Source organism: Stenella coeruleoalba, assembly GCF_951394435.1.
Source record: "Stenella coeruleoalba genome assembly, chromosome: 7".
Taxonomy (NCBI): Eukaryota; Metazoa; Chordata; class Mammalia; order Artiodactyla; family Delphinidae; genus Stenella; species Stenella coeruleoalba.
In genome coordinates, this window is record NC_137153.1 from 40,511,214 (window position 1) to 40,536,452 (window position 25,239).

The 25,239-nt window shown below is 42.5% G+C and overlaps 1 protein-coding gene across 2 annotated transcripts in view; it reads right to left on the bottom strand.

Annotated features, from left to right (window-relative positions):
• Positions 1 to 3,515: 3,515 nt before the first annotated feature.
• Positions 3,516 to 25,239, bottom strand: part of LOC307188659 (uncharacterized protein) — a 272,424-nt gene continuing 250,700 nt past the window's right edge. Inside the window, exons 3-4 of one of the 2 annotated variants that reach the window (XR_013829034.1) lie at positions 7,653 to 7,911; positions 3,516 to 3,612 (exon numbers count right to left, since the gene is read on the bottom strand). Coding sequence is in view for 1 of the 2 variants with exons in the window: in XM_079926084.1 (XP_079782210.1) it covers positions 7,786 to 7,911 (126 nt within the window). In the remaining variant the exon portion in view is untranslated. Of the gene's footprint in view, positions 3,613 to 7,394; positions 7,912 to 25,239 lie in introns of those variants that run through there. The other variant, XM_079926084.1, reaches the window with a different exon arrangement.

Below are 25,239 nucleotides of genomic sequence, written 5' to 3' on the forward strand. Positions count from 1 at the left end.
CACTTCTTGGTATGTATCCAAAGGAAATGAAAACAAGATCTTGAAGAGATATCTGCATCACCACGTTCATTGCAGCATTATTCATAATAGCCAAGATATGGAAACAACCCAAGTGTCTGTCAGCAGATGAATGGATAAAGAAGATGTGGTACACATCAGTGAAATACTATTCAGCCTTGAGAAATCCTGCCATTTGTGACATGGATGGGCCTGGAAGACATAATGCTAAGTGCAATAAGTCAGAGAAAGACAAATGCTGCATGATATCACTTACATGTGGAATCTAAAACAAAACCAAACATATAGAAACGGAAAGTAGAACGGTGGTTGCCAGGGTTGGGAGGTGGGGTAAATGAGGAGACATTGGTCAAAGGGTACAAACTGACAGTTATAAAACGAATAAGTTCTGAGATCTAATGTACAGCATCGTGACTATAGTTAATAATACTGTATTATGTATTTGGAAGTTGCTAAGAAAATAGATCTTAAATGTTCTCACCACAAGAAAGAAACGGTATGTGAAGAGATGGGGGTATCAGCTAACACTATGGTGGTAGTCGTTTCTCAATAAGTAAGTGCATCAAATCGACACATTCTACACCTTAAACTTACGCAGTGCTATATGTCAATTACATCTCAATAAAGCCGAGAGAAAAAGGATTCCATTGTAGAGAAAGTCAGAGAAGACCTAGAACTTGAGCTTTTCCTATTGCACCAGATTTAGAGCCTACTCATGATGATCCAGGTAAAACAATGTTTGTGAATTTTTTATAGAAATTCTGAAGCCCCATCACTGTCCCCCACCTACTCTTCAAAACTTACCACTTTTCCTCCAAATCTCCTATTTTGATACAACTGGTCTAGTTGGTACTCCCTATGCATGTGACATCTATCCTTACTTCCTCCTCGCCTTCTCCCATGTGTTCTCTCCAGCGGGATTGCTCTTCTCCCTTTCTTTGCCCAAGTCCAGCTGGTGTCATCTGTTGATGACATTTTCCCTGGCTAGCTCTATCTACAAGTGACCTGTGAACACCTGCAACCCACAGTGCATGCATCACTCACTTGATGCCTGGTGTATACGGCCTTGACTGTGAGCTAACTTCTCAGTATTTATATCTATTCAAATAAACCATGTACAACTTGAGGTCATGAGCTTCTTTGTATATGACTTTGCTGACACCCAGTGACTAGCCAAGGGCCTCCATAGTCTCTTACAACATTTGGTCCACCACATTGCCTTTGGCAATCTACTTGACTTTCTCCTAAATACCTCTTGCATCCAATTAAGCATGAAGTCCTACTGTGTCAGATTTCTTTATATCTCTTTTATCTATACATCGCTTACCATCATCTCTTCCACCCCTACTTTAGTCCAACCGAGCATTATTTCCCACTTCGATTAGTGGAATAAAATCCCAACTGGTATTTCGGCCTCCATTATTACCCCTACACACCACTCAACATGTAGGGCCAAAGTGGTCTTTCGAAACTGCATATTTGATTGTGTCACTTCCCTGATGAAACCTCCTCTGTGCCCGTCCATTGCACTTAGCATTAAGACCAAAATTATCTCCTGGTCTCCAAGGCCCTGCCCGCTTCTCCCACTTTGGGCCACTCTTCTCCTGATACCAACAAAAGTCTCTTCTGCTGCAAAACACTAATTTTGACCTGCACATGCCCCATCATGTCTCCATCACGTTTATTCCTGCTCAGAGCACAGCTCACAAGTCCTTCCTCAGAGAATGTGTTCCATCATATCCTCATCGCTTGTGGTCTTATCCTTTGTGCCTCTGACTGCAAGCATGAGTCTATAAATAATTATGCAATGTGTGACTTCATGTCAGTCTCCCTGACTACATCTATGTTCCCAAGAACAGAAACTTTTATTTTCTTGTTCACTCTTTTATCCTGAGCTCCTAGCTCAGTGCCTGGATTATAGTAAAACTTAAGAAATTCTTCTAAATGAACAAACAAATCCACAGTTTAAGTGTAAGCTCTAACAGGCATGAAACATGTCTTATTTACTATTTTATCCCCTACACCTAGCATAAGGTCTTTCACATCACAGACCCCAAATACATATTTTTTGAATAAGTGGCTCTAACTCATAGTGTTAGCTTTGTATTTTACAAAAGTTGAACGATACGGAGAGAGTGGTAAGTACAGAGGTTTGAAAAGAGAAACTTAAATGATGGAATTTTTTTAAAAATTGACTTTCAGTGCTGATTTAGGTCAAGCACATAACGCATATTTACATATACTGCCTAGGGAGCTAAGGCCTGGATTTGCATGCGAAGCTATGATCTCCAATTTACCAATCTTCAAATAAAATATGACTCTGACCTAAAGTTTAGACATCATCTATGAATACAGATAGGAGCAATTTCCTATGCTGAGCATGGCTTAAAGGTCATTCATTGTTTGGTTGTTGAATTATGCGTTCTTACATTGTTGCATTTATAAAACCAAGCAGGACATTTGTTTTGAGTTATCAGAGAATTCGAATCTTGGCAGCTTCCACCTCTGCTGTAGGCAGGACCAGGGTCTCTCAGACATAAGCTACTCTCTTAGACATTTTCTAAAGCCGCATTAACTGCTTCAGGCGAGTCAGAAAATGCGCCAAGAACAAATGGAGATGCGTCGCTAAGGAACAGCCTGTGGCGGTGATAAACCTCCAAGACTAAACTCAAGCCTGCACCCCTCAAGGGGGGAAAGCTCTGGTGGGTACTGCTAACGTAGTAATGCTACTTTCCTTGTGAAACAAACCAACTGTGAGGCAGCAGTACAGACTGAAAGTTTCCAAAACTGCAGTTCTAATTTGCATGCTTAGCAATACAACATGTGTTGATAAAGAGACTGGTTTGCTAAAGTTAAGTGTGAAAAAAAAAAAAAAAAGTCTTGTTGCCTGTTGCTTTAAAGTAGTGATTCATGAAATGTATTCCCTGCAACACACACATAGGATGATAAAGAGGAAGGGTGTCCTATAATCTCTCTTGGAGATTCACCATGCATGCAATCACATTAAAGGCCCTGTAGTAAAGAAATCTGTTAGACCTGGCATTTCTCAAAATTAATTGGATATGGAGCCTTTTCCTATGTAACATCCTGTTATCATTTATCTTTTTTTTGGCTGCCAGGCATCTGAAGCACCTTCCTATGTTTCGGGAATTCCCAACTGTGTGAATCTTACTGGGAGGCAAGGCCCGTCTCTCACTACAGAAGGTGAAAAGGCAAACACTCTCACCCTGCCTTACTTCGAGGAAACCAGGGCCAGCTGGCTGCTTCCCCTGGGACTCTGACTCGGAGTAAGTGACAGAGAAGCAGGAGCAGTAATGACTCATTCTGGTGGCTCTGAGAGGCACAAGGTTCAAAGTTCAGAGCCATTGGTGAGGCAAGCGAAGTGTTGCGCCTGCAGGTGGCGGCAGTGTTGTCCCCACCAGGCTGAACCGGTGGCATGATTTTGATTGTGATTCTGGCCACCTACCCCTCCCTTAGCTCCTGATCGTTTTCTCTACCTGCTCGTCAGTATTCCCATCATGACTGTGAATTCATGCAGTCCTTCAATTCACCCTTCTTTTCTTATTTAAGTCGTCCAGGGTTAGCTTCTGTGACCTGTAAATGAGGATTTTGTTATTACTAGTCTTTTAACATCTGGCAGAGCAAGTATTTAGCAGAACTACTTTAGAACATGCTGCATTCATACGTGAGTTGGATGCTAAGATGAAAGTATAGTTAATCAGTGGGCCTTTACTGCTTTGGTGACCAGACACACTAATACAGCTTCCAAAAGCAATTTACTACTAGGTATGCAGTTTATGAAAAAAAAAAAAGGTCTCAGAAATGAGTTCATGTCTGAGCTCACTCCCAGATAATTTAAGAGGTCTTCAGTAGGCACCACCTAACTTCCTCTGATTTGACCATGACCCCTCCTCCCTGACCCTCCTCCACAACTCAGTTATCTGGTATTGACATTCCCTTTGTCCTTAAACATAGTCTACCCCCTCTATCTTGGTGGTAAGCAGTGTAAGTTTTGTTCTGATTATGTGGGTTGCAAAGCTAAAAAAAATGATAATTGTGCAAGACAGAAATGTTTCAGCCAACATAAGATTTTAAGCTGTTAAATCTTAAAAATGCTGATATTCAAAAGAAAATATGTCAAAGTTTTCTAGGAGCAAGAATCAAGTGCAAATGGGCCACCTGAGTAGCAATAGGAGTTGGCATCTCCAGTGTCTCTGGCAAGGGGCTGAGGGTTATAAGCATGCAGATAGCTACAAGTGTTAGCACCAGAGGGGTATTTTTTCTCCTTTCCTGGTTGGCAAAAGCAATCTCATATGTTTCTACCTAATAATGTCATATCATGAGGGTGGATATGACATATTTCTTCTTAGTGTGGGTGACCTCGGGACCTCTGCTTGAAATACACCATCACCAAATCTGATGTTATGTTATTGTCGATTTTGTCACCTTGGTCTAGCATTTCACCTGTGATAATGGGCTGATAATTGATGAAACGGGATTTTCTGCTTGTAACTAGGGAAAACCTTGATTTCCGAGTGTAGCCTCTCTCGTCGGAACACACTGGTAACTTCAGCTGATTCTACTTATACCCCTACACACACATCCTACTGGTTCTTATAAGAAAATAAGAAGTTCTATACTATGCCTTTTTAAAAGCTTTGACTAATACAAATGATTTCTAATAAGTTCTTCATTTTTTACCTTGCACTCAAAATATATCCAGTCAAAGAATTTGGCTTATTTGGAGAGATGATACATTGAGACATTAACTAGGATGGTTTTTCCCTTTTCCCATCATCCATCCCTTGGGCTACAAACCTATACCTATCCTTTTCCCAGGGAGTGTGGGAGGAGAGTTTAGAGGGTCAGAAAGAAAATAGATCAGAGGCATCTAATTCTTAAGTATAAAGCTCAAAATCTAGGGGTTCAGGTATAAAAGAAGAGAACTAAAAATGTGGTATGAGTGAGAACTGGAGTCTTCTCCCTTGCAACTAACCACCAAGGGTGTGAAAAGCCCAAGGCAACAGCTCAGCAGGCCACTGGGCAGAAGTGGCCAGTTCTAAAGACCAGGTAACACAAGGTACACGTCAGGGGCTGGCAGCAGAGAACTTTACCAGATAGAGGCCAGGGAGTGACCTAATGACATTTGAGTAAACAGTCCCCTTCCTAAACCTTGACACCAACCTGAGGAGCAGTAAAGTTTATTTTTAAAAAGGGGGGGAGGGAATCCCCAAAGTAGCTAATTTTTTTTAACCTGAAGTGATTGAGAAATTACAAAAGTTGACAGTTTACCTTCAAGTAATGAGAATCCATTTTTCTGTATCAGAAAAAATGGAAGCTCAAGAACAGAAATTAAAATTTTATTACCAAGAAAAGACTCCATTATATACTGCCGAACTTGAGAATTGTGAAGTTTGTGTCCACTTAGATTTGCTTAAAGGACTCAGGTCTGAGTGCAATCCAATAGGAACTGGGCTTTCTGATCAACCTGAATTTCTCCAAGTCTTCAGAGATGGTTGAACTGGGAAGAGAAGGGAGATGGGGAAAGATGTGGAAGGAGGCAGCACCTGGAAAGGTTATGAGAAGTCCAAGTCGGAAATGAGGGAAGGAGGGAAAGGGGAAGGACGCAAAGAAGAATACTTCATCGTCTGTCTTCTCTGAAGTCCCGGCGGGGACAGATTCCCTTACTCATCACTTATGCAGGCTCGGGGCAGCGCAAGAGGGAAAGGTCAGGAGTTTGGGGCAAGTGGGAAGATGTCTGCAGATGATGTCGAAAAGATGGATCGGATGCAGGCTTGGCAGGAGACATCTAGCTTGGAAATAGTGATTTTTGAGAAATTCAAAAATAAAACTTTCATGCATAATAGTATAAGAAATATATGCGGTGAAATGGGCAATGAAACCAACCTCCATACTCCTTTATATTTGAGCTGACAGAGTGTTCGTATCACCTCCTTGCATCAGAAGTCTGATAGCTCATTCACTTCTGGTATTGTAGCCCAATTCCAGTACAGGTAATTATACTCTCTTACCTAACTCCTCCTGGAACATCTATTAAGTATGTTTCCCGTCCTTTCTGGCCCCTGGTTATTCCTTATTCCAAATCTCTGGTACCCAAGGGATGGTGAGCCATGGTAAGAAGTGTTTGTCATATACCTTGAGATCTCTGAATGAGAAGTGCTGTAAAAGTGCAAACTGATCTTCTTTAGCCAGAGCAGGCCAGCATTCCTCAAGCAGTCCGATTCATTTCCCCTTACATATATCTCTCCTCCTTATTTGCAAGTCCCTCACATTTATCTTGACCCTTTCCCACTTCCTTAACTATAAGCATCTTGAGAAAAAGGAGTAGGTCTTCTCATTCTTTGGCAGCTTCCGGAAAATTATAAATATACCACGGAGCTTGGTGACAGATTACTTAATCACTCGATCACAAAGCTGCAGCCGAGTCCTCTTAAGGCCTGTCAGAAACTCGTACTCCAGAACCCCCCTCACCAAGTCTGCTTTACAACTCATCTAAACTAAAATAGCTGTTAAAAATCATTTTCCCTGCCTATCTGACATGAAAAAAACCTATATGGTAAAGAGGCAAATATGGAAAGGTGGGTAAGGTGAGCAAGATATGGACGGGAGAGCCCATAAAAGGTGCCACTTAGTAGGTGCTTATAAACATTCCTGAATGGGCATTTGCACCCAAGAATGAATGAAGCAATCAATCGATCGATTGAAGTTTAAACTTAGGGCCCTTTGTTGTTGCAGTGACAGATACTCAGTTAGATCAAGAGCATAGGAGAAAATGCGTTGGGTCTCAGTTCAGAATCTAGGGAAAGTCATACCCCCAGGCTGCACTCAGGGCAGGTGCTTGCAGCTGGGCCTCGGGAGCCAAGGGAACCAAGCACACTCGGGCCATCTTTCAACTCTATTTGCCTCCACAGAACATTTTTTTTTCTTTTGTTGACTCTCTAAACAAGGTCTCTAAGAGCTCCCAGATGTTACACCTACAGTTCACTCACGGCCTGGAGAGAGACAGATCCTAAAATGAGTCCCAAGTCCAAATGACCTAGGAAGGCCCTCCTTGGTCTGGCTAGGGTCAGGTGTCCACCCCAGGACCCTAGGATGTCATCATCAGGAGAGTATGAAGTGGGGAAATAGGCCAGGGGTGCTCCGGGGTGTGCAACCCCAAAGGTCAAGCAAAGAGCTAATAATGGACTAAACAGAGGCTATAAGACTGTGTAGAATTGCGTGCATTCTAGACTAAATATCCGGTCATGTCAGATGGAATAAAGAAATGTCAATGGTCTGACCTTGTCTCTGTCCCCTCTAGAAAGCCAGCCCTAATGCTAGATGGGGAGTACTGAGACCCCAGCCCACTCCCCAGCCACAGCCACCAGCAGCCTGTGTGGGATGCTGGAGGACCTCCAGTGCTCGCCTAAGGGCCTTCCCAGATGCTTGGGTTTGTGCTTATGCCTGGAAAATCCATCTGCCAGGTCTCATCCTTCTCAGTGTGAGATGAGGAGTGAAGGAGAGAAGAAAGGACAGACACAGGGACATGGATGGGAGGACAGCGGGGAGGGGGGGTGTTGGCATGGAAGACAGAGAGGTTCAGGTCAACTCGCTGCGGGCCCAGGAAAGATCACCTCTTTGGGTTCCTTTTAGTCCTGTGGCTCTCAGACCTTCTCGGAATGTTGAAGCCCTGGTCCCAAGGCAGGCCACCCCGCCAGGAGGGAGGCAGTGAGATAAGCAGGAAGGACCTGGCTTTTCACCCGGCTCTCAGCAAGTCACTTCCATCCTTAGCATCAGCTGCCCGCTTTGTAAAATTGTGGACTGGTCCATGTGTTTGCCGTGGTATCTTCTCTCTCCGCAGCTAGTGCTTTTATCCCTGTGATGACAGCCGACCTAGGCAGGGGGAAAGATCAATAAATTAACAGGTAACATTGCAACAAGAGACAAGCAAGCTGGCAGGCAATCTTTTCAACATCTTGTGAAGCCCCATTAAAATCTACTCTGCTCCTGCCTCTGGCTAGCAAATTCTGACCCAATCTCACCATCATCCCATAACTGTGACTTTCTTACCTTGATAAGAGTTAAGAATTTTGAGGCCTTTACACAAACACTGCAATGATTTTGGTTTCACGAGCTGAAGTATAAAAGGCATTGGTCCCACGGTGATTAACTGGGGTTTTATAGGCAGTGTTTCAAACCAGCGCTGGGCAGCATGCCTACAGTTACTGCAGTTATGATTTCATTAGCTTCTCTGATAAATAATGCAGTGACTTTAATGATGCATTTCCTCTTTAAAAAGAAAAGAACCCACAATGGAAACTCCATTTCATAAAGCAAGGAAGAACAATGACTTGTTTAATTTTTATTACTTTTAAATGAATCTGTAAGGGTTTAATAAGTGAAAACCACCTTCTGAGGAAAAAAAAATTTAAAGCAAAGAAAAAGTTTAACTTGTTTAAAAGGTACAATCATTTCTGGGTGAGCGCAGGATGGATATAGGTCAAGAAGCAGAATGAAAGCCCCAGCTTCCTCAACTGAGCACTTTCTAGATCACAAAAGGAAAATGGTCCTGCCAAATTAAAACCCTCCATAACAATAAAACCTGATTTAATGCAGTCATTATTTTTCCATTAAATCTGAATATCATCTAATGCATGCATGTTATTTTAAACCTACTACACTAATGCAAATCCAGCATTACCTGTAAATCAGACCTAAACGTTTCATCAGTTGTCATTATTGCTACTGACAATCTCAATACTTCATCCCCAAGGACACCATCCCCTCAACCCCTGACTCCAAAGATGGGGTAGGGAAAGAATAAAGGAGATGTATTTTAATTTCGAACAGGAAGCTGCTTCCTGAAGTGTAGAAGTTGGGTCAGTAACATCCTGGATGTCTCAGCTGAATCTGGTAATCCTTGCTTCCCCAGACCACACTAGGCTGGCAAAAAATTCAAGGCTTGGGTTAGGAACAACCAGGAAAAGAGGAAACTCTCTTAAGTTTTCAAAGCAAAGTGTATTGGTGACACAGGGGATAGAAGAGAATGGAAGAGCTGAAAAGCCAAAGGGAGATGGTGGTGCGACCCAGAGATTGGGAACCACAGGGAGATGTTGCCACACCTTGGCTGGAGGGACCAGCTGAAATGGTACCAGGACCCATGGGGCAGGGATGCTGAGAGGATTCTGGACCCACAGCAGGCCTAGAACGACACAGTGGGATTTAGAGCCACGGACTCAGAGGAGACATCACTGCTGCTGGATGCTGCCTGAGGCACACAGTGGGGGGAGATACGTTGGCTTCTCCCTTTTTTCTACCCTCCCATCTCCTGCTGGTACCTCCCATCGGCAAACCCAGCTAGAAGACAAGTGACCTCGGAGCCTGGGAAAGGCAGCCTCTGGACATCTGTCCTCTTGCGATGCAGAGCAATAGAAGGATGAGGAAAGAGTGGGAGGACAAACAGGCCCAGAGCTGGCAGAGGTTACAACTATATTAGTTTTTGAGGTCTGCCTCCCCAGGCTGGGCTCTTCCAACCCCTGCCTCAAACCCCACCACAGACCCCTACTGAGAGCTACAGAAGTCTGAGGAGGGCTTTGCCCTGCAGTGTCGTAGTTGTTTTAATCAACCTTAAATGACCAGACCTCCATGTGCAACAGTCCCTTCAACCCAGTCTGTGGGGTGGTGGGCATCCCAGTCCACTCGCCAGCAACTAGCCCACACTCTGTGGAGAAGACGTGAGGGCTGAGAGGGGTTATCTCCACCCCCAGCTCCATCACAGCGACTGGTTCAGAGATGGGCCCAAGCAGGTCAGAGCAAGGCATCACCCTCATCACAGGGACTGATTCAGAATGAACTGGTGTCCTAAGTGGACATTTATTTTGCAAATGGAGGAAAGAAAAGCTATGGATGAGGACGCATGTGGCTCCAGGAACCAACCAATGTCGGACACTTGGCTACCAGCCTGAGGACGAGGCAGCTACCCCGCCTCAGAACTTTACAGCGACGAGAGACAACAAATTCTCTTACGGTTTAAACCATTTGAGTCTTCTGTTGCTTATAACAAGAGTCCTGACTGAGATAGGGAAACAGTCGCTTCTTCAAAGGTTTGGCACATGGTAGATGTGAATAAACCGGTGCTTGCTGTTGTTTTCTTATATAGCTATTGAGGATCATACACCAAGCTCCCTGGGAACTGGGGTGACGGTGGTCTGGCTCTCCCTGCATGACATCGTCTTACATGGGATTCCCAATATTTATGACCTGCACTAAACCTGTCTCCAACACAGGGCGCACATCCCACCAGTCCTCTCCACTGCAGGTGCATTTCCTAGCTTCCAACGGCCCCAGATTGCCACACCATGCCCCCTCCCTGCCACCTGAAGGATCTGAAGCCTCCACTCACCTTCTTTGTTCAAAGGGTTCTGAGCGTCTAATTGTTAACTGTTTCTCCTGGTGACAAGGGAGAAGTCGTAAATCACAGCCTTTCTGGGTTAAAAAGATTAGGCTCACCCATGAATCTCCTCTTGTGGCATCCTTCCTGTGAGTCAGGCACGCTGAAGGGTGCCAAGAATAAATTAGCCACAGCCGGAAGTTGTAGGCAGAAGCTTTCCCATAACAGAAACTCATTTGCCTCGATTTTCACAATCATAGGTAGAGGGCTCAGTGGCAGCCTTCAAGAGCATAAACTTGAGAAATAAACAGAAAATAGCTGCAAGAAAATTTTATTTGGATAGATGGCTTAAACGACAGTGTTTCATTGAGTGTGAGAGATATAGGCAGATGATAACCGATGACATCACGTGAATAAAATGTCTAGAGACAGGGTCTACTTGGATGTCATAGTGGATGTTTCTCCAGGGAAGTGGTTCCCAATTGGGGGGCAATTTGTTGGGGGACATTTGGCAATGTCTGGATACATTTATGGTTCTCACAACTGGGGCTGGGGGTATTACAGACATCTAGTGCGTAAAAGCCAGGAATGCCACTAAACATCCTACAACGCACAAGACAGAGAATTATGCACGACAAAGAATTATCCAGCTTACAATGTCCATGGTGTCAAGGTTAAGAAACCCTGCTCTACGGTTTAAAGTCATAAGTAAACACAGAAGAAAAACCAATCAGATTACATTTCTCACTCCAACAGATTTTGGAGTACGCTTAATTTTGGCTTATTTTTGGTCGCAAGGTATAGGCAATCCTACAATTTTTTCCTTCCTTTCTATTTATTATACATTAATTTATTTATATTGTCATAATACTCTGGCTAGGTTACAGAGCACATTAGAGAAAAAAGTAACAATTGCTTACACCCTTTCTTCTTCCCTTCTTCACTGTTGAGTGTGAGATCTGTTAAAAGCTTTTTGTAGTTACCTATTATGAGGTAGAAAAGTTTCATTCTTTAGCTTGCTAAAGGTTTCTATCATGAATGGATGTTAAATTTTATCAAGTGTTTTCTTCTACATCCACAGAGATGATCAAATAGTTTTGCCCTTTCTGCTATTAATGTAGTGAATTACATTAATAAATTTTTAACATTAAATCAAACTTTCATGCCTATCATAGACTACACTTGGTCATGAGATATTGTGTTTTTATGTATGTTGAATTCAGTTTGCTAGTATTTTGCAAAAGAATTTCAGAATCTTTATTCAGGAGTGAGAACAGCCTGTGCTTTTCCTTTCTTTTAATTCCTTTTCTGATGTGGGATCAAAATTATGCTAGACTCTTTAAATGAGTCGAGGAGCGCTGTCATTTCTACATTCTTTGGAAAAGTTCACATAAGATAGAAATTTTCCATTCCTTGAGTGTTAGGGAGAACTTCCCAGTATAATCATCTAGGCATGCTGCTTTCTTTAAAGTGAAGACTTTAAAACTATCAGTTAATAGTTATAGGACTATGCCCATTTTCCATTCCTTCTTGAAACTTTTGCAATGTTACACATATATTTTTAAGAATTTGTTCACTTCACCTAACTTTTTAACTTCTTTTGTCATAAAATTGGCTCGTAATAGTTTCTCATTATTTTTTTAATCTCTGACACATCTGTAATATCTTTTTTTTCATATTTTGTTTATTTAGCTTATTCCTTTCTTTCTTGTTCCTCTTGCTGAAGTTTTGTCAATCTTATTAGCACTTACAAAAAATCCTGTTTTGTCCTTCTTGATTCTGCCTGTCTGTGTTTTCAATTTATATTTCTACTGTCTTTGGGTTTATTCTATTATTCTTGTCCTAATTTCTTAAGCTGAATGCTTACCTCATTAATTTTTAGTCATTTTTTCTTAAATGCAAATATATGGCTTTAAATTTACCTCCATATCCTAGTTTAGTTTCATCTTATAAGCTTCAGTGTTTTTACTAATGTTTTGTTCCATATACATTCTTACTCATATTATGATTCCTTTTTCACTCATGGGTTAATTAGTAATTTTTTAAAAATTCCACACTTATGAGTTTTCCTACCCATCTTTTTTGTGTATAAACAGATAACAAAAACATTTATTTTGTGGTCAGATAGCATGCTCTATATGTTGTCAGTCTTTTGAAATTTGTTAAGATGTGTTTTGTGGTCTATTAGGTGATTGTTTTTCACAGATTATTCTTATGTGCATTTAAAAATGTGTGTTTTGGAGTTAATTATAAAATCTGATCAAGTTTAATTGTAATATTCAAACATTCTATATGTTTATTGACTTTTAAAAGATCCATTTTATTACTAACATTGGTGAGTGAAAATCACCCACCATGATGATGAATTTGTGTTTTACTCCTTGTACTTTTAACAGCTTTCGCTTTAGATTTGTGGTTATTTTACTAAAAGTATACAAGTTTTGAATTTTAAATCTCCTGTGCATTGAATCTTTTATATTTATGTAGTGACTCATTTTATTCTGCTAAATATTGTTATTAACATAATTATGCCAGCTTTTTTCATTGCTACTTGTTTTTTCCATCTTTTTATTGGTACATGTTTTTTCCATCTTTTTATTGGTACATGTTTTTTCCATCTTTTTATTTTCAACATTCTTTGTCCCTAATTTTATGTTTTTATTAATAGCATAAAGATATTTAATTCAATCTGATAATCTTTGTCTTTTATCAGATTGATTTTCCATTGACATTAACTGGATTACTAGTATTTGGATTTATTTCTATCATTTGGTTTTGTACTGCCTATTCTAATTTTTCTCTTTTTTTCTGTTTTCTGTCTTGACCCTTTTTATATTGACTCCATTTTTATCTCATTTCAATTTTTCCCTCTAGTAATTTGAAAATTATAAAAGTTTTTTTTTTCTTTCTTTTTTGAGGGGAGGTGATTTTCCTAAAATTTTAACATGAAAATTTAACCTAAAAAATCCAAAACTGATCACTATGTTCACCTTTGTCACAAAGAATCCAAGAACTCCAGAATATCTTAACTTTAATCACCTTTACAATTGACTTATATGCCACTCTTAATCAGTGTTTATGTTCTATTATTTTAATCCACAAATCATCATGAGTGTTACCCAATCAATATGTGTTTATATTGACTTTTATATTTACCAGTTTATATGTTTTTCCTTCCTTCCTGCATCTCAGATCTTCTACCTGGGATCATTTTCATTTTCCCTAAAATAGACATTTCCAAATTTTCTTTACAGACAGACATCTGTGGGTAGAAACACAATTTTTGTTTATCTGAAACTAGCTTTCCTTAACTTTGAAAAACAGTTTCATTAGATATAGAATATAGAGAATAGAATATCACTAGATATAGATTCAGCACTCACAAATATTATTTTATAGTCTATGACTTCTGTTTATGGAAGTCAGCTGTAAGTTGAATTGTCATTCTTTTGTAGATGATTTTTCTTTTCTTTTCATTGTCTTCTTTTGATTTTTTTACTTGTTTCTGGTGTCCTTTCTGTTGGTTCTAGATATGGATTTTTCTTTATTTAACTGAATTCAGATTTATTGGGCTTCCTGAAACTGACAACTGGTGCTTTCAATTCTCAAAGTACTGAGTATGGCTTTTTGCTTTTGAATGTTAAATCTATCTTATTCCCTCTCTTCTCTCCTTCTTGAATTCTCTTTAAACATAGCTTAGACCTGTTTCATGTTTTCCATTCCTTTGTCTTTTTTTTTGCTGCATTCTATAGAATTCCTTCAGCTCTATTTCTGTTCACTTATTTTCTCTTCAGCTGTGTCTTAACTGATGTTTAAACCAGCCAATGCCTCTTACATATTAACTGTGATTTTTTTTTCCAGTCTTAGAAGTTTCAATTGGCTCATTTTATACCTGTTTACTGATCTTAATAGTCTCTTTTTCCATAATATTTCTTTCTCTTTTTTAAATTTCTTTTCATTCGCTCTGACCTTATATTTTACTTCTCCCACTTGACTCTACCTCAGCCATCCTAACTCCCTTCTATTCCAAGTATACCCCCATATCCAAATTTTTGCTCTGACTGATCTCTCTGTAGAATGTTTTCACTTGACTACAAGAAATATGCATGCCTTACCTCCTCACTTCCTTCGAGTTTTTATTTAAATGTCATCTTCCTTATACCCACTCCCTGCTTTATCTTCCTCTACAGCACCTCTTACCTTCAAAGACTATATAGTTGAGACATTTAACTTGAATGTATAGGATTAAAAGCAGAGATATATTTTGGTTTTTTCATTATTATATCTCCAGTACCTAAAATAGTACCTGACACTTAGTGGACACAATAAGTATTTGTGAATAAATATTAAATACACTTACTTTTTCTGTTGTGTCTAATAATCTTGGTTCCTGCTTTTATTTATGATGTTTTGTTTCCTTGAACTCAAGTTCCTTGAATTTATATATGTGAATTCTTTGAGACCTGCTTTGAAGCTATGGTAGCCCAGAGATTTACATTTGCTTCTGCCAGGCATCTTGGATTACAATAAATTCATGGCCTTGCTTATATAATTTATTTGTTTGAAGTTTTTCAGACTGAATACAAAATTGTTGCTAATTATATGTCAAAAACTATCAGAAATGCAAATAGTAGGGTACTTTAATGTACTTTTTCAGGGCACACCTTGAAAGCAAAAATAAGTGAGTATATAGAGTAATTAGCACATATATAAGAACTCACATCCCTGAATAGAAAAAATATGCTTATTTGTATGCCCAAAATAAATCAAATACTTGGCCATAAAGAAAATCTTCATAAATTTTAAAAGGTAAGAGTTGTTGAGGTCACATGCACAACTGTAAGCTTGATAATAATAATAATAATTTCAACTATTGTAAATTGAGAAACACTTATATCCAATCCTTGTATCAAAGATGAATTAAAACTGATATTTAAAGCTATCTAGGAAGCCATTAAAATGAGACTACCTTAGAACAAAGATTTTGGGGATGCAGCAAAAGCTGTTCTTAGAAAAAGATTATAGCCTTAAATAGTTTCAGAGACTAAAATTAAAGATACTTAGCATTCATCTTAATAAATTTTTTTAAAAAAGCAATACAATTAACTGGATGTAGAAAGAAAAAGAGATAGAAAATACGAAAGTAAAGAGAAAAGAGAAATAAAAACAAAATCTCATTTTCTGAAAAGACCAATAAAAACGGTAAACCTTTCTCAGCCCGATTAGGGAAAAAGAGAAAAATTATTTAAAATTAGGGTTGAGAAATGAGACATAATCACAGATACAGAAAAGACCAAAATAATCATAAGAGAATATTCTGTGAAAATTGATGGCAATGAGTTTGAAAAGTTAGATAAAATGGATAATTTCCTAGCAAAATTCCAATAAAAAACTTGCTTAGAGCAATTACAATAGAGGAGCTGGAGCATGTGATTAAAGGTCTTCTTTCAGAATGCAACTTTCAACACAGGAAAGCACAGCAACTTCTAGGGCTGAAGAATGCACAGAGTCTTCTGGGCAATTCCAAAGTAGCCAGCTCCAGAAAAGTCGTGACCCCAACACTCTCCCCCTAAACACTGTGTAAATCCAATATTAGGATAATCGGGCCTAAGATTACAACATCATTGAATCTTATTGGGAGCCCTGGATTCCAGAGCTAGCTTGCGGACAGGTTCAATGAAAGATGCTGAGAAGATAACAACCTATGAGGATGTTGAGTCCCTTTGGAATCAGTATGTTGGACAGGCTATAAATAAATTTCAGGTAAATCCAGGAAGCTGTGCCCTCTTGGTTCCAATGCCTCAGCAGAAAATTCCAACAATTTCTCAAGACATGCAAATCGTCAAATTCAGCTGTGTCAAAATCTGCATTCCTGAGCTATTGTTGGTATTGGCCATTTCTTGGGAAAGTGTCAACATCATGTTCATATGATTACTTCTCAGATGGAAACATTTTAAAACTTATGAAAAGGAGAAATTAATGAGAATGCAGTCTCCAAGGTCAGAGTCATGCATTTCAGTTAAAGTTTACCTCCTTCCAAAACACAAAAAGTGATGTTGAACCACAGTTTCTGGTGGGGGGCAGAGGCCAGGAAAGGAGTAAATTAACCAGTATTTTATCAAAATGGGCTGCAGAGATTATATATTACAGGGGTTTTTTGTTTTGTTTTGTTTTGTTTACCTATAGTCTCACCATTGAACCATGAAAGTTGCATGATTGTTTTTTGCAGCAGGGTGGCTGACAACCTGAAGCAGAGAATCCAGCCAAGTGGTGCCTGGAGTCCTGACCCACAGAAACTGTGAGATAATAAATATATGGGTCAGTTTAAGCTACTAAATTTGTGGCAATTTGTTATGCAGCAATAGAAAATTAATACACACCCCTCTGACTCTCTCCTCATGCTCTTCTCACTGCCTGTACAGATTCCCACCTCTCCCATCCATCCTCCAGACAGATAATTCCTACTCATCTTTTCAGGCTCAGTTTGAACATCCTCTCTTTCAAGAACCCTTCTCTTCACTCACCCCTCCACCCCTGTTCTTAGCCTCCATAATACCCACAGATACCTATTATTATACATTTATATTACATGTATATTTGAAGCTTCCTCATCTTATACGTCTGCCCCTTTGACTGGATGTGTGCACCTTTGAAGCAAAGGGGCATGTCTTCATCATTTTTATATTCTCAGTGTCAAGCATGATGCCTGCCACATAGTAAACACTCAATAACTGTTTGTGTAGTGGGTATGCACCTAAGTCCCAAAACTCCTTGTTTTGTATGTCAGCGAAATTGTCAGCCTCAAGCCCCCTCTTCACCAGGCTGGCAGGAAACTTACCCTTAGTCCTTCTTTAGTTTTCCTTCCCCCTTCCTGAAAGTCGTCTAAAAATCCAAGATCTTACCCTATGCCAAAGTATTATGGGTAGGAGTCTCCATCATCTGTCCACCCTGGTTGCTGCTAAGATATTCATTGTCTCTGTCTACAGTTTCTTTTTTTTTCTTTTTCATTTTCTAAAGCTAATGCTGACTGGTTTAACTTCCACCCTCTGTAGGACACCTTTTATAAGCCCTCTTGATTTTAGAACACCTAAGGTGGACAGCTCTATGCGTGCTGCCAGCTTTGCATCTTGAGTCTCATCTCAAGGGCCTCCCTGCTTTTCTGCCTCCAGCCTTTCTCCTAAGCCCTGGAGGACCACTAAGCCTAGGCTCAGGCTCACCCCAGAAGCAGGGAGGAGTTAACACCCCCCTCGGAAACCCTCTGCCAATGGGTCACAGGAGTTGGTGGATAAGTGTCCCAGGCTCCTGACATTCAGAAGGACAATTCCAAGGTGCATTGTACACAGTTCCCCAGAGGCCCACAGGGGACTGAGCCTCGTTGCCCACAGTGGTGACCAAGTTGATTTCACATTCTCTGTTGGCTTTTCCTCCTTCTCCATCTCACTCCTCACTCCCACATTTTGGCTTCTAGAAATCACTCCCAAATTAACTACCATTCTCAGGCTCAGCTTTCAGGGGAAACTCAGACAACCCACTGCACCTTTTCTGGAGAAGGTTCTAATGAGGAGTGATAAACCCAAGAGGTAAATTCTAGACTGAGTAGAATGGGGAGGTGGAGCAGGAATAGATGAACAAAATAAGAAAATTGGATGATCACCTACAGAGCTGCCCCAAATGAAGGAGCTGAAACTGGCCTCTAAAGTTTCATGTGTGCAATGTTTGGACCGAGTTCAAGAGAAGGAGCAAGCTGTTTCCAGGATCGGGGTACTGACAGATCGCTGCTCATAGGCGGATGGAAAGAGCGCTAGCTCAGGCTCTGACTGCTTAAGCGATGCAAATGCTGATGCACCAGCCACACTGTGACCTCATCCTCAGCCTCTCAAAGTGGGACAGCAAGGGGAGAGGAGTGCTTAGACAGCTCTCTGGGAAGAGGAACGAAGCCAGCATAACCCGAAAGGTATAAAGAATGAGGCTGCTGGGAAAGATTAGAGCATCTAGAGCAAGTCAATGAGGTCACAGTCAAGGAAAGGGAGAGAAAGGAGCAATGAGGTCAGGCATTTCCAGCGCTCCTCTAAGGTGCTCGGCACCGGGCTAAGAGCTAGACTTATATAACTGGGGTTTCCTTGGCCACACCAGTCCAGAATTAGATATGGGCATATATTGTTTCAAAATGTAGGTTTTATCATTATTCAGGTATGAGGAGGCCAAAATATTAGGAGACAACTGCCACTGAAAAGAGAGCTTGCTACTCACAGTTCCCAAGAGGAGGGAGCAGGCCATGCCATGCAGGGCCACATGGAGAAGCACCAGGATCAGTCAGGAGGGAGAAGGAGGGAGAGGAGATGGTGGGCAAGAGACCTTATTGCGCTTTCCATGGAAAGGAAAGGGAGAGGCAGGGTAAGCAGATTTAGGTTAGGGAGAGGCAGGGTAAGCAGATTTAGGTTAGCTAATCTGAAAAGTTTCAGTGAGCTCTGGTATGGAGAGTCCATCCCAAGTTGTCTGGTATGATTAGGAATGATTGGGGCAGGGAGCTAGCTGCCTGAGTGTGACAGCCCTGTGAGAACCTGATGAAGGAGGTGCTTGGGGGATGGGCTTCAAATTGGCTACTTTGCATATGAAAGGCACTTTTCCAGTGAGTTGTTTGCTGTCTCTGGGAATTAGATAATCCCAGGAGGGACAGTCTCTTCCAGTGTCAGCAAGCCCCAAGATGTCAAAGCATCAAAATAAAATGATATGCTCAATACACATATTAAGAGTAAGAATCTGCATTTCTAATCTGCTCTTGCCCCTACCTGCTACTGCAGGAGTTCCAGCCTCTACAAAGCCTTTCCCATTATTTTTGGCACGACCAGTGAGGATAATCCTGTGCTTGGCAAGAAGTCTGGGCATTCACTACATAGCAATTATTTCCTTCTTCTCTTACTCTGAGACAATAAAAGTCTGTAAAGCTACAGGAAAGCAAGGGCACCACACTTGGCCATTGCTTCTGGAGTCTGTCATCAAGCTGCCTCCCACCAGACACCGTGGCTGGTCCTGCTGGGAATCAGTGCTTCTGTCTAGCGTTGCCATCTCTCGCATTCCTGCTAGGTATCACAGTTTCTACCAGAAACTACTTCTGCCTCCTCCGTGGGTAGTAACACAACCCTTGGGAACACCAGGGACACCTCTGCTAGAGACAAGCCCCTACAACACAGCACTGCTGCCATTTCCACGGCCCCTGTGGGGGGTTGTCATCCTCAAGGCACCAGAGCCCAGCGGTGTTCAGATCAAAGGAGAAAGCACTCCTACCTCCATTTATTATTTTTACATTCAGTTGAGGTATAAGAAAAACAGGAGTGGCCAATATATATGACGCTTTCAACTTAAGCCAATGTGCTGGCCACACAATAATGGTCCCTCAAAAGTCATGATCTCCAGAACCTGTGACCATATTACCTTACGTAGCAAAAGAGACTTTGCAGATTTGATTAAATTAAGATCTTGAGATGGAGAGATTCTCCAGGATTCTGTGGGTGGGCCCAATGTAATCAAAAGAGTGAAAGATGGAGGCAGGAGCATCAGAATCATAAATAGATCTGAAGATACTGCATTACTAGCTCTGAGGATAGAGGGAGGGACCACAAACCAAGGAATGAAGCCTGCTTTAAGAAGCTGGAAAAGGCAGGGGAACGGATTCTCCCTCTGTCTCCAGAAGGAATGCAGCCCTGCTGATACCTTGATTTTAGATCAGTGAGAGCCAGTTCAGACTTCTGACCTCCAGAATTGTAAGACACTAACTTTGTGTTGTTTTAAGCCATTAAGTTTGCGGGTGTTTGTTACAGCAGCCATAGGAATCTAATACCGCCAAGTTCTGGGCCAAGTACTTTGCATGCATTGTCTCAATCCTCCCAAGAACTCGATGAGGAAATAGCACGATTAGTACCACTCAGTAAGTGAGGAAACTGAGTCATGGGTAGTTGGGTTAATTGCCCACAGTCTCACAGCGACTGAGTAGCAGAACCAGGCTCCACACCAAGGCCATCTTAATTCAGAGTCAGTGCACTTAACCAATTTGCAGCATGGCCTCCTGGCCATGCATGGCATTGTGCTCAGTGTTTTGCAGCATTTTCAGTGAAATGGTAGTAGCTAGAGAATGACAGGGCCACTCCTTTGCAGTCTCAAAGGATATGCCTTACCAAGACAGGGTAATAATTGGGGAATTCAGTCTTTCTCTGCTCCTCCTGGCCTGAGAATGTTCCGTTTCTAAACCTGTCCAGCCAGAACCCTCTAAAGAAAACTGGGCTGCCACTGCTGTCCCTGGCCTTAGCCTCACCCACCTGATCTTGACCAATCATGTGCAAGTATGTGGGGGTCTTTACTAAGGAGTCTAATGGATCTCAGTGTAGGAAAACAAACACTGAAGCTTTATTGAATTTGCCATTATTTTGGATCCCTCAGGGGAAGGTCTGGTAGCCTGAGACCTTCTAAAGGAACATGCCCAATGCTGGCACCTTCTTTCCTGACTTGTGCCAGCCCCACATTCTTCTGTGAAGTCCCCTTTTCCAAGTACCCCCAAGTCGAGGGTCCCACTTCCTTGGGATTCTCTGCCCCTCCTCATTTCTTCTTGCTATCATCTTGCAAACTGCGTGTTGATGGGGTGTTTCTCTGCTCTGTCGCTCAATCTGGAGAGGACATCTGTGACCTCAGGCTACGGGTTGAGGACAAAAGTAGTGGATGCTGACTTTCAGTGCAGTCTCCCCACCAGTAAAGGCTGTACCTGATATCCTCACTCAGCTCAACAAGGGGAGCAGAATTGTTCTCAGATTCAACACCATCTAGCCCAGTATGAGGAGAGCTCCTTGTCCTAACAACAGGGCTGTGACTACTTGTGAATGAATGACCCTTTTCTCCTTGGCTGAGGACCATCTCGCTGTCTCAGGTCAGACTTAGTACCACCAGCCCAGCTGTCCTGGATCTCCCAGCCCAGCTGTCCTGGATCTCCCGGCTCAGCTGTCCTGGATCTCCCTTGGACAGCCTGGTGAAGCAACACTGGCTTTGATTCTATATGAAACGGGCAGGTGGGCTGCAGGAAGGAGGTTTTACCACTCATCCTAACTCTTCCATCCTCCAGCTTCCACTTCCAGGCTGGGCCAGGAGACAATTGGGCTGCAGATGCCATGCCGCTCTTAGGCCCAAAGTTCTGGGCCTAACTTGTCTGCCTGATTCTCCCTGACTTGGGGCTGCCTTCTCTCTAGGGATGCTCCTTATCTCCTTATGCAAAGAGATGACCAGAAGCCTTGAGCATATGAGTAAGTATCCAAAGTTTCTTGCAAAGGTCTTTGACACTTCTTGGAAGGTAGAAAAATGGACCTTTTGTTATGATTATTGCTGCTTTGGTGGCTGTTCTGTTTAACTGTGCTGATGGTTCTTTGGGGCTTTGTTCCCCGGGGAGACTGAAGTTCATACACTAAGCAGCCCTGAGGGGTGTGAGTGTATGTTTGTGTGTGACCTTCCTCCAAAGCCCCAAGAACTCTGTGAATCAGTCTTAGCATTGACCGTTCGTCTAGACTGCCCAAATGGGGATCTGAAGCCCCTTCAGGCCTCTCACCTGCCAAGCTTGCTCCTGCAGACAGAGAAGCTGTTGTCCTAGACAAGGCTCCCTCAAGTTCTGTGGAAACAACTTCAGAGCTCTTAGGGTGAGGAGGTGGGCAGTAGATCTCTTTAGCTTACAGGCAATAGCCTGAGCTTGAGGCCACATGAGTTGACTACATAGCCTTTTCCTCCACCATAGCTTCTTCCTCTCCCTGGGTCCTCAGGCTCTCCTGAAGGGCTTCCTCCCTGAAAATTACCCAGCCATCTCCCACTCACTCTGATCTGTACTCCCCAGCAGGGAAGGGGCAAACTGGGTGAAAGTCAGTTCCTGATCAGGGACATGGGATCCAGAAAGGTGTGCCCCTCACCACCATCCCAGAACCTGAGGTCCAGTTGACATGAGTACCATGGCTGTGAATCAGGTGGGCAGGATGGAGACCAGGATGGTGGTAGAATAACAGGGGATGGTGGGCAGAAGCTGTGCCAGACACTAAGTGCCAATACCAGGAGCAACTTCTTACACTCCAGCCTAAGCTTGGGAGAGTGGGTGGGTTTATTCTCACAGTTACTGGACTCGGCCCCCATTGTCACCTCAGATCCTGTGCCCTAGCTTTGGACATGATTTTCTGGCTTTATTTGGCATCTGTCCTCGTCACGATTCTTATACACCACTGCCACAGCGGAAGACTATATTGGTTTCCTGGGGCTGCTATAAAAAATACCACGAACTTGGTGGCTTAAAACAGCACATGTTTGGGGGCTTCCCTGGTGGCACAGTGGTTGAGAGTCCGCCTGCCAATGCAGGGGACACGGGTTCGTGCCCCGGTCAGCGAAGATCCCACATGCCACGGAGCGGCTGGGCCCGTGAGCCATGGCCGCTGAGCCTGCGCGTCCGGAGCCTGCGCTCCGCAACGGGAGAGGCCACAACAGTGAGAGGCCCGAGTACTGCAAAAAAAAAAAAAAAAAAAAAAAAAAAAATAGCACGTTTATTCTCATAGCTCTGGAGGACAAAAGTCCAAAGCCAGTTTCACTGGGCAAGAGTCAAGGTGTCAGCAGGGTCATGCTCCCCCCAGAGGCTCTAGGGGAGAACCCATTTTTCTGCCTTTTCTAACTTCTGGTGGCTGCCGGCAGTCCTTGTGTTCCTTGGCTTGTGGTCCCTTCCTCCATCTTCAAAGCCGGTATGTAACATCCTCAAATCTTCCTCTGCTTCTGTCCTTATCACACTGCCCACTTCCTCTTCTGTGTCAGATAGCCCTCTGCCTCCTTCTTATATGAAGCCCACCCAGATAATCCAGGATCAGCTCCCCACCTCAGGATCCTTAACTTAATCGTATCTGCACAGACCCTTTTTCCACATAAGGTAACATCCCCAGGATTCCAAGGCTTAGGATCTGGATATCTTTGGGGGCTTTACTCAGCCTACCACAGGGACATCCCAACCTCCTCCTCAGGCCTGGAAAGAATCAGACTCATGAGAGGACTGGCTAGTAAAGAAAAGGATTTAAATCGGGATCTTTTAGCCTCTGAAGCCCAACTTTCCCCATGCCATCATAGTGCTCTCATGGAATACCTGTGAACTTCTGGATCTAGGAGTTTACAAATTTACCCTGGATCCCCCAGACAGAAATAGATCCCTGAGCTCCCGAGCCACTTAGAAGCAAGTGTCTGCGGCCTGAACTAAGGGGACAGTGCCACTGCAATCCTTCCTGTGGCCGCAGCCCTCTGCCAGCTCCTGTGAAGCAAGCTAAGTCCTTCCAAACCTCAGACGGTCAGGGAGTGAAGTAGGGCGGAAGGAGGGTTTGCGTGGCCAGCAGAGTTTTCTCATGGTTTTAAAAAACACCACTGGTGTCAGTTATCCTACGAGGAGTTGGTCAAGAGTATAGTTTTTATGGAGGCAAGAGAGCATACTCATTATATTATAAAAATACCTGTGTTGGCTAAATGCTAAGTCAAATAATACCAAATAACACCGTAGCCATGGCTATGCCCCTTTTGTATGTCATCACATGTAAATCCTAATTTCATTAATCTCACATGCATTCCATTTACCCCTTTAAATTCTTCCCAGAGATGCAATCTCTCACCATCTGTGTGAACAAAGCAAATGCAAGTGACATCTCCCTCACAATCAGCTCTCAGCAAAGATAAATTTACGTGTATTTCAGCAGCTTCTCCCTGCTGTAGTGGTTGTGCACAAAAGCAACACAGCTGGACTCATGAATGCCATCACCTAAGATGACTCTCCCAGCCAAGCAGAGAAATGTTGGCAGTAAGATTCCACTCTGAGGGATTTTTTTTTTTTCATCAGACAGGTGTACTTTAATATTCCTAAAGAACTGGCTATACTGTAAATTTTGTAAAACAAATCTCATTTTAACATTGATTTCCATTATGTCAGAGACGTTCTCCCAAATCTTTTGCTCTTACTGCTTAGTTGTGATGACTGTGCAGACAAGGAGAGAGGGGAGGAGTGAGCTTCTTAAGGGCCAGCTGTCTACCTGGAAAGGATGGTCTAACAAACAGGGAGCCTCAAGCTGCAGAATATTCCTGAATCTCTCCGGTGGAAAGACCCAAAGCCCGTTCCAACTCCCACAACCTCCAGTTCCTCAGCTACCATGAATTTGATGGAGAGGCAAAAGGGGGCAGAGACATATCACAGAGAGATGCCAAATCAAGGCACATTTTTGCTTCAGCAGAGGTGCAGGAGCTGGGGGTGGCTCAGTGGGGCAGGAAGGGCAGCCGTGGAGGTGACCTGGTTAGGTTAGGAAGGCAGAGGGCGTACAATGAAAGCTCGTGGACTCTGGTAACAGACTGGATAGAGGTCAAGTGTAGGTTTCATTCAGGCCTGGCGTGCTCATCCTCAGGCAAGTCAGGTACAATTTCTGAACCTGTTTCCCCATTTGTAAAAAGATAGTAATACTTACCTGGCAGTTGGTTGTGAAAGTCAGACATAACCTGAAAAGGCCACATAGTGAATGTTTTCAGCTTTGCAGGCCATATGGTCTCTGTCCCAGCAAATCAACTGTGCCCAAGTAGCGTGAAAACAAGCATAGACAATACATAATGTAGGTTGTGACTGTGTTCCAGTAAAACTTTATTTATAAAAATGGGAAGTGGGCTGGATTTGACCTGTGGATGCTGGTGCGCCAGCCTCTCATCTAGAATGTGCCTGGTGCACAGCCTGGTTGGGGTGCTGTTCCTGGGCCTGTCTGCTCTCAAATCCATTCGCCATCCTTGTGTGCACCTCTTTGGACCACTCTGGG